This window comes from Silurus meridionalis, chromosome 15, assembly GCF_014805685.1.
Source record: "Silurus meridionalis isolate SWU-2019-XX chromosome 15, ASM1480568v1, whole genome shotgun sequence".
NCBI classification, from domain to species: domain Eukaryota; kingdom Metazoa; phylum Chordata; class Actinopteri; order Siluriformes; family Siluridae; genus Silurus; species Silurus meridionalis.
This window is the reverse complement of record NC_060898.1, coordinates 810,001-820,000: the sequence shown is the minus strand read 5'-3', so window position 1 is coordinate 820,000 and position 10,000 is coordinate 810,001. Positions and strand designations below refer to the sequence as shown.

Sequence of the window (10,000 nt, the reverse complement as noted above, 5' to 3'; positions counted from 1 at the left end):
TATATACCTGTGTGTGTGTGTGTGTGTGTGTGTGTGTGTGTGTGTGTGTAAAACCGAATATTTTAGTATTAAGTCAATTTTATTTTAGAAAGTGGGCAGGGCTTCCACCTGAGAAACGCAGATCTGAATCACTTCATAATCACATATTATTATTTTAAAGCCCTGTAAAGTCACACAAAGTCACTCAGACCGTGACATACTGTTGCTAAAGTCACCTAAACTAACGTAGGTACGTCATACACGGTGTGGTCAAAAGTATTGGGACACAGTTCAGGACGTCTTTGGAATGCAGCAGATTGAAATTTTCCCTTCACTTGATCTCGTAGACCCAAACCTGCTCCAGCTCCATCAAGATATGCTTCATGGTTCTGATATTACACCTTCGTTTTGCAAAATGATTGACTTAAAATGATTGAAATACTAAAAGAAACATGTGAAATGTGAACTGCTGCTGGTTAAAGTCTAAACTCTGATATGTGTTCTTCATCCTGAAGGTCTGAACACACTCTCGTGCACACACATGGCCTGGAGCACATTTGTAGCCATGGAGTCTTCTAGAACGACGCCCGCAGACCCGCCATGTCCCGATTTGCTGAAACCGAACTCCGGCGCCGCCCTACAGGTTCATCTGTACTACTGCAGCCAGAGCTATGGCACTTCAATGGTCACTCTTACAGCTGGAGATTACACAGCCGAGGAGCTGTGCATCAGAGCTGCCAAAGAGTGTGGTAAGTGTGTGTGTGTGTGTGTGTGTGTGTGTGTGTGTGTATAGAGATCAAACCAAAATGAAGAAACCACGTGTGAAAAACCTTCTGATTCAGTACCTTGTAGAAGCATCTTTACCAGCAATAACTTGGTGTTCTGTATGATCACGTCGTTGTGGAGGCTTCTAGTTCTCTCTTCTTTACAGCTTTGCTTCAGTTTGTTGAGGTTTGCAGGAATTTGTTTATGCACAGTTGTTTTAAGGTCCTGTAGCTGCATCTCAGTCAGGATGAGGTCTGGATGTTGACTAAGCCAGTGCAACACCTTGACTCTGCTATTTCAGCCCTTCTGTTGTAGACTTCCTGATGTTCTTGTGATCATTGTTCTGTTGCATGACCCAATTGTGGCCGAACTTCAGCTGACAGACAAATATTTGACTCTATAACACTTTGGTATACAGAGGAGTTCATGGCCAACTCAATAGCTGTTAGTTTCAGAAGTCCTTGCAGGACAAACCCATTTCATCACCACTTCACCATTGTCCTGGACAGTTGGTGTGAGTTGTTTGTGGGGATGAAATTCGGTACAATGCATCAAATGGAAACAATTCTGTTGAAATTGTACATCGTCCCTTTCTAATATTTTTTTTAAATAGATGTTGTGTTTGGTTTGGTTTTCACGAAACATAGTTGCCAAACATCTCTGCTTTGGTTTCATCTGTCCAAAGGACATTGTTCCAGAAGTCTCATGGTTTGTTTAGATGCAACATTACAAACTTAGGATGTGCTGCTTTTTCTGGAGACCCTTCCAAACAAATCGTACTTGTTAACATGCTAACTGAGGCTTGTAGAGTTTGAGATATAACTCTTGCATTTCTAGAATTTCTCTGAGCATTGCACGATCTGTCTTTGGCGTAGTTTTTCACACATGGCTTTCTCATTTTGGCTTCCTTTTTGTAAAATAATGTCACATGGTTTTGTTTATCTGAGGTTGTATTGTCCTCATTCCGAGATCTGATAAGGACCAGATGATTTTAATTCCATCCAGAAACGTTACACCATAGATTTCAAAGAAGGTGTACTTTTATTTTCACATGACTGTGTGTATGTGTGTGTGTGTGTGTGTGTGTGTGTGTGTGTGTGTGTGTGTGTGTGTGTGTGTGAGACGTAACTTTGGGCCATGTCCCGAACAAAACTGTGCAGTGTGTTGTCAGAGTTTCAGGTTGTAGGTGTGGGTATAAATCTGAATTACTTCATAGTTCTCATGGAGGTTATTTAAGGTCATTCTGTTTTTTCATTTATCTGTCTACTTTCTGTCTGTCTGTTCATCTGTCTGTCTACCATCTGTCTGAATAGCTGTCGGTCTATTGTACTGTCTACTGTCTGTCGATTTATTGGTCTGTTGTCTGTCTGTTAATCTGTTTGTATTCAGCTGCTTATCTCCTGTCTATCACTCTGTCATACACCTGTCCGTCTCAACATCTGTCTGTTTGCACATCTGTCTTATATCTTATATATTTATTTGTCTTTCTATCTGTTTATGCATCTGCTTGTTTGTCTGTTCGTCTCTTCACATGTCTGTTTCTGACTTTCACTCTGTTTTTTTATAGTTTTCACATCTTTTAGTTGTCACATGAATTCTGAAACTCCACACGATGATGTAACTGAAGTAGGAATATGATGATAATGTGTTCAGATTGGCATGAGTGTTAGAAAAGCGCATGACAGATGGAGGAAACACAGACGCAAACTTTTCTCATAAAAGTCAAATGTTTACCAGAACCTCGACTTTTTATATTAGTTTCCTTTTTTCACATGTCTTGAGTGTCAGTTTTGTTCCTTTGCACTGGTATGTCAACATGGGGTTTTAAAATGTAAGCGCTAGTGGGTTTTAAAACACACACACACACACACACACACACACACACACACACACACACGCACACACGCGCACAATCTTCAAAAGTCACACGTACATATGCATAATAAACCACATGCAGTGCAAACAAAATCCTCATGAAGCTTACAAACATGAATACACACACACACACACACACACACACACACACACACACGTCCTATACACATGCACTTATACAGAGTCCTCACAAGTCTTGCAGATACACAGATTCCTCATACATTTTTTACACACACACACACATACAGTCCTCATGAGTCTCGCAGATGCACACAGTCATCATAAGTCTTTCTCTTACACACACACACACACACACACACACACACACACACACACACACAGTGTGCTATAAGACCAAACACATTATACAGGCAAAGCAGATAAACAGACCCTGAGGTCAGCTCAGGTTTGTGTGTGTGTGTGTGTGTGTGAGACAGAGTAAGAATAGTTTGAAACATCAAAAACTTTGTACCCTCATTTCCTGTCCCAAGTACCATAACCGCTTCCTGTTTTCATGTCCGCGGCTTCCCTCTGCACACGGCACTTAACTATCTTTAACCTAGCTACTCAGTACAAAACAACAAAACAGCTTTACAACGTGCGTGTGTGTGTGTGTGTGTGTGTGTGTGTGTGTGTGTGTGTGTGTGTGTCTCAGTCACACGCACACACACTGTGTAATAATATAAATGTGTTCATTATGATATAAAAATCCAAATTACAGAAGAGTTAGGAGACAGACAGCTGTGGCACATCTGTACATGTGTAGTTTTTCACTTCTTTTCTTCTTTACTTGCATGTATGTGTCTGAACTCTGATTGGTTGGGTGTGTTGCTCCACCCACAGGTGTTAGCCCTGTTTACTTCAGTCTGTTTGGCCTGATGAGGGAGAGCGATCGCATGTGGTATTCACCCAATCACGTCTTCAAAGTGGACGAGTCCACCAATGAGAAGCTACTGTTCAGGATAAGGTACAGAAACAGCATCAGACTTTTATACTCACTGCCTGTCTGTCTGTCTGTCCAATGTCTGTCTATTCAGCCACCTGTCTACTTTAGTGTGTACACCTGTCTGCTTGTCTGTTTATCTGTCTGCCTGTCTGATTGTTTGTCTTCCTGTATGTTTGTCTGTCTGTTTCCTGCTTGCCCGTGCCTGTCTGTCTGCCTACCTGCCAGCCAGCGTGTCTGTCTGCCTGTCTGTCTCTTTGTTTGCCTGTTTGTTTATTAATTCATGATAAAAACTGTCATTTTATACTTTTTCATACATAATGTATGTGATTTATAATCAAAGATCAAAGGGTGTGAGCTCACGTGCATGTTTGTGTGTGTGTGTGTGTGTGTGGGGGGTCTTCTTGGCTCCTTGCTGAGAGCAAGTGTGCTCATAACCTTATCACTCGCACAGTTAATGTTTAATTATATAACAAACCTTGTAATTAGGTTGTTAATTAGAGCAGAGGTTCAGGTGAGTTGGAGACAAGCTCAGTCCCCTAAATCTCTCAGTACAGACACGTCCTTACAGCTCCATGTGTGCAGGTTTTATTTCCCGGGTTGGTACGGGAGAGGGTTGAGCCACGCTCATCGCTATGGAGTCACCAAGAGCTCGGAGGCTCCAGTGTTTGATGACATCACCACCACGTACCTGTTCGCCCAGGTAACCATCATCACCTGTCTCATCACCTGTCTCATCACCTGTCTCACTGACCTGTCTCATCACCTGTCTCATCACCTGTCTCATCACCTGTCTCATCACCTGTCTCACTGACCTGTCTCACTGACCTGTCTCACTGACCTGTCTCATTACCTGTCTCATCACCTGTCTCACTGACCTGTCTCATCACCATTTCACTGCATGTCGTACCCTGTGTGTATGTGTATGTGACAAATAAAATTTGATTTGATTTGACCCGTCTCACTGTCACCCTGCTGAGATTGAGAGTGTGTGTGTGTGTGTGTGTGTGTCATCCTGTGTGGTTGAAGGGTGTGTACCAGAACAAGGGAAGTGGAAACATTGGAGGGGTGGAGGGCAAGTGTGTGTGTGTGTGTGTGTGTGTGTGTGTGTGTGTGTGTGTGTGTGTGTGTGAGATGCAGTAAGTTTTAAAAATTAGTGTTTCATTGTTCTACATAATGAGGAAGTAGTGTGTGTATTTGTGTGTTGCTTTCCAGAAATTCTTGTTTCTCTTTCATTCCATCTTTCTTTCTCTTTCTCTCCCTCTCTCTCTCTCTCTCTCTCTCTCTCTCTCTCTCTCTCTCTCTCTCTCTCTCTCTCTCTCTCTCTCTCTCTCTCTCTCTCTCTCTCTCTCTCTCTCTCTCTCTCTCTCTCTCTCTCTCAGTGGAGGAGTGATTTTGTGGACGGTTCAGTGAGTATCCCTGTTACCCATGATTCTCAGGAGGAATGTCTCGGCCTGGCTGTGCTGGACATGATGAGGATCGCTAAAGAGAAAGGACGCTCACCGATCGAAATATACAATAACAACAGGTGAGAACTCCGGCACCTTGACCTTTACAACAGTGCCTGAAGGTCAAGTCAAGTTCAAGTTTATTTATTTTGCGCTTTTCACATCACACATGGTCTCAAAGCAGCTTTACAGAATTTACGTGAAGGTGAATGATGTGTTTATCCCTGATGATGAAGACTGGGCCGACTGTGGTGAAGGAAAAACTCCCTTAGATGTTATGAGGAAGAAACCTTGAGAGGAACCAGACTCAAAAGCAGAACCTCATCCTCATTTGGGAGACATCAAGAGTGTGATTATAGTCTTTAAACACTACAGAACACTGGAGAGTGAGAACTAACATGAGCACTGGAGTGTGTGATTATGAGTGATGATCTTTCTACAGTCTTATACAGTCTTTATGGTTATAAAACCAGGAGCTACTGAGCCACTCATAAAATAGCTCAACATCTGAGATCATCACAGATCCAACACCAGCTTCTCCATGCAGAGCCTTTAAACACTCCAGGAGGTCCAGTGTCTAAACTCATGAAGTGGAATCCAGCTGGTGCTGGTACGTCTCTAGATGGTTCTGGATGTTTGTGAGCATCTACTTCTATAAAGGTCCACAATCTTCATGAGGTGGGACGTGACAGGAGCTGGAGCAACCTCAGAAAGCCTCGGGATGGGGAGAGAAGGAGAAGCAGTGGAGAGGAATTAGTGTAGCTGCTGTTCATGATATAAACAGCACAAGATGATAATGTGCATGTGATCAGATGTTCTGGAGCACAAGGTTATGATGAAGGTCACAGGAAGTGTAAAGCTGATTATTCAGGACAGTCTGAAACACATGCATTTTTATAATCGAGTATTCTCTCTCTCTCTCTCTCTCTCTCTCTCTCTCTCACTCACCCTCTCTATCACACACACACACACACACACATTTGCAGCTATAAGAGTTTCCTGCCCAAAGACATCCGCGTTCACATCCAGCAGTACCACATAGTGACGAGGAAGCGGATCCGGTATCGGTTCCGGCGGTTTGTGGAGCGTCTGCGGCGATGTAGAGCTCCAGTCACCGAGCTCATGCTGAAGTACGTGGCCAGTTTAGAGGTTCTGCAGCCCGGATTCTACACCGAACGCTTCGTCGTCTCGCAGCCCGGTGGCACGGTGACCATCGCTGTCTCTGGCAACCACGGAATCCAGTGGACCAAAGGGAAAGACGCTGGAGACGGACAGGTACAGAACATCTGAAAGCTCTGATTGGGTTAGGGATTAGAGCTTTGAAGTTTTATTCCAGATTTTTTTTTTAATGCTGGATTGTAGTGCAGGAACTTTAGCCCTGTAATATTAGACCAAGAACTCCTGGAAACCTAGTTCAGGAACTTTACTTTAGTACTGGAGGTTTATTCAGGGAACATAATTTCAGAAACTTCATCCCTGATATAATAATCCAGGAACTCTAGTCCAGGAAGGAACTTTATCCAGGAACTCTAGTCAAGGAACTTTATCCAGGAACTTTATCCAGGAACTCTTTAACCTGAAACATGGAATAGTATATTTAAAGTTCATTTCAAGAAGTTCTGGATTTTTAACCACATCGTGATTTTGAGTGTAAATGAGAGACTGAAATACACACAACAATGTGAGTGTTACAACAGTAAAGACTTGTGTAACACGTCTTACACACTTACAGCAGAAGCCCTGAGAATCAACTTCCATCAAACATCACCAAAGATTACACAATGACAGACAGATACAGTTTCTCACAAAAGTAAATGTTTGTGAAAGTTTGTGTATCAGTTCAGGTTTACTGTCCTCTAAAAACATAGTCATTACTGTCTAAATAACTGCTGTCTGTCTCTGTGTCTGTCTGTCTCTGTCTCTGTGTCTGTTTCTGTCTCTCTGTCTGTCTCTGTGTCTGTCTCTGTGTCTGTCTGTCTCTCTGTCTTTCTGCTGTATTGTCTCTCTCCCTGTGATTGCATTTCTTTCTTTCTTTCTTTCTTTCTTTCTTTCTTTCTTTCTTTCTTTCTTTCTTTCTTTCTCTCTCTCTCTGTAGGATCTGCAGGTGTACTGTGATTTTCCCGAAGTTATTGATATCAGCATTAAGCAGGCGAGCAAAGACGGTTCTGTCGAGAGTCGCATCGTCACCATTAACAAACAGGACGGACAGATTCTGGTATCTCTCACACACACACACACACACACACACACGTTTTTATGCATTACCTTATTATTGTGCATCTGTAAATCAGTTTTATTTCTTAAATCTCTGTCCTTCTTTCTTTCTTTCCTTTCTTTCAGGAGTTAGAGTTCTCTTCTCTGTCTGAGGCGCTGTCCTTCGTCTCCCTGATTGACGGCTACTACAGACTTACCACAGACGCTCATCATTACCTGTGTAAAGAGGTGGTGCCCCCTAGACTGCTGGAGGCTATTCAGTGTAACTGCCACGGCCCCGTCTCGTGAGTCTCCCCCTGCTGTAGTGCGCACTACCTAGTGCGGTCGTGTTCTATTCCACCGTCATATCACTGCAGAACAGCTATAACCTAAATAAAGATTACTTTAAAGTGACGATAAATATGTGCTATAGATTATGTCATGCACACACACACACACACACACACACACACACACACACACACACACACGGCTAAGCGTGCATCTCTGGCTTTAGGATGGAGTTTGCCATTAGCCGCCTCCGTCGCTGTGACAACGCTAAAGGCATGTACATCCTGCGCTACAGCCCGAAAGACTACGATAAGTACTTCCTGTCTTCGTGGTTGGGGTGAGTGTGTCCTATAAACTACTTCCTGTCCTTTATAATGCAGTCAGCAAGTAAACCTAATCCTGTGTGTGTGTGTGTGTGTGTGTGTGTGTGTGTGCGTGCAGTGTGACGGGGTGTTTGATTATAAACACTGTCAGATTGTGCGCACACCTTCCGGTGAGTTTGTGTTGAGTGGAGCGAAGTGTGTGTTCAGCAGTTTGAGTGAGCTTCTGCACCGCTACCAGAAGGAGGCGCTGCGCTCTGAAGGCCACATCTTCCAGTTCACTAGGTGCTGCCCTCCCAGGAACAAAGGTCAGAGGTCACTTACTCGTTACTTTCTTCTTCTGTAGAACAGAAAACGCGTGTGTGTGTGTGTGTGTGTGTGTGTGTGTGTGTGTGTGTGTGTGTGTGTATGTCGGTGTGTGTGTCTGTGTCTGTCTGTGTCTGTGTCACATCTGTGTGTGTATGTGTGTGTGTCACATCTGTGGGTCTCACTGTCTCTCTGTCTCTCTGTCTGTCTCTCTGTCTGTCTCTCTCTCTCTCTCTCTCTCTCTCTTTCTCTCTCTTTGTTTCTCTCTGTAGATAAGTCGAACTTGTTAATCTGCAGGAGTGATCAGGACTCAGATGTTCCGTTCTCTCTTTCCCTCCTCAAACACAGTCAGATGGTCTTCCACAAAATCCACAGAGAAGACCTGCAGATGGTAAGAACTTTATTGCTTTAACATTAGTGCTGGAATTTAGCCCAAGACCTTCAGTGTAAGAACTGTGTCTCTGGAACCTTCCATGAAGAACTTCAGCTATAGAACTTTAAATGAGGAACTTTACATCTGGAACCTTAGACAAGGAACTTCAGCTTTGGCACTATAGACCAGGAACTGGGTAGAAACCATAGCTCTGGAATCTTAGACCAGGAATTTTAGGCCTGGAACTTTAAATGAAGAACTTTAGCTCTGGAACCCTAATCCTGAGAGTGTGTGTGTGTGTGTGTGTGTGTGTGTGTGTGTGTGTGTGTGTGTATTCAGACTGAAAGTTTGGGACAGGGGACGTTTACACAGGTGTTTCGTGGAATCAGGAGGGAGTTGGGTGATTATGCGAAGGTGCATGAGATGGAGGTGGTGATGAAGGTGCTGGACAAAAGCCACCGCAACTACACTGAGGTATCATGGGAAATAAAACCATCATGGGGTCTGATCCACAGAGAAGTGTGTTATAGTAACTCTCTCTCTCTCTCTCTCTCTCTCTCTCTCAGTCGTTCTTTGAAGCAGCCAGTATGATGAGTCAGGTCTCCCATAAGCACCTGCTGCTGAATTATGGGATCTGTGTGTGTACAGAAGAGCGTGAGTTTTAATCCCGCTGCTTATATTTCACACAGACCTGCACGTATTCTTCTGAATTTAATGTAATGATAATGGTGTGTGTGTGTGTGGGTGTGTGTGTGTGTTGCATAACAGACATCATGGTGCAGGAGTTTGTGCGTTTTGGTTCATTAGATACTTACCTGAAGAGAAACCGCAACTCCATCAACATCACCTGGAAGCTGGAGGTGGCAAAGCAGCTGGCCTGGGCCATGCATTACCTGGTGAGGGAGAGGGAGAGAGGGACAGACAGACAGACAGACAGACAGACAGAGTTTTTAGCATCATGTCTGTGTGTGTGTGTGTGTGTGTGTGTGTGTGCAGGAGGATAAGTACCTGATTCATGGGAATGTTTGTGCTAAAAACATCCTGCTTGCCAGAGAGGAGGACAGAGGGACACACACTCCACCTTTCATCAAACTCAGTGACCCGGGGATCAGCATCTCTGTTCAACCCCGAGAGAGTGAGAGAGACACACACACACACACACACACACACACACACACTTATACCCTGTTTCAAAGAAATTATCTTCTTCAACTGCTCTATTTCTTAGTCTTCCTGTGTGTGTATGTGTGTGTGTGTGTGTGTGTGTGTGTGTGTGTGTGTGTAGTTCTGATCGAGCACATCCCCTGGGTTCCCCCGGAGTGTGTGGAGGATCCGAAGAACCTGAGCTTAGCCACGGATAAGTGGAGCTTCGGCACCACATTGTGGGAGATTTACAACGGAGGAGAGAAACCACTCAGCTCCTACGACTCCTCTAAGGTAACACACACACACGCACACACACACAACACACACACACTTTTCTAATATGAAATCTATCCAGTGTAAT

At 43.9% G+C, this 10,000-nt stretch overlaps 1 protein-coding gene across 1 annotated transcript in view; it reads left to right on the top strand.

Moving 5' to 3' along the window:
* The window catches only part of jak2a (Janus kinase 2a), a 20,525-nt gene that overhangs the window by 6,158 nt on the left and 4,367 nt on the right, over positions 1-10,000 (top strand). The window contains 15 exon segments of the mRNA XM_046867750.1: positions 495-728; positions 3,463-3,586; positions 4,148-4,265; positions 4,945-5,090; positions 5,997-6,285; positions 7,106-7,225; positions 7,351-7,508; positions 7,721-7,835; positions 7,936-8,122; positions 8,393-8,511; positions 8,833-8,967; positions 9,060-9,147; positions 9,262-9,389; positions 9,490-9,628; positions 9,779-9,930. Coding sequence (XP_046723706.1) covers positions 521-728; positions 3,463-3,586; positions 4,148-4,265; positions 4,945-5,090; positions 5,997-6,285; positions 7,106-7,225; positions 7,351-7,508; positions 7,721-7,835; positions 7,936-8,122; positions 8,393-8,511; positions 8,833-8,967; positions 9,060-9,147; positions 9,262-9,389; positions 9,490-9,628; positions 9,779-9,930 — 2,226 coding nt within the window. The 5' untranslated portion in view covers positions 495-520.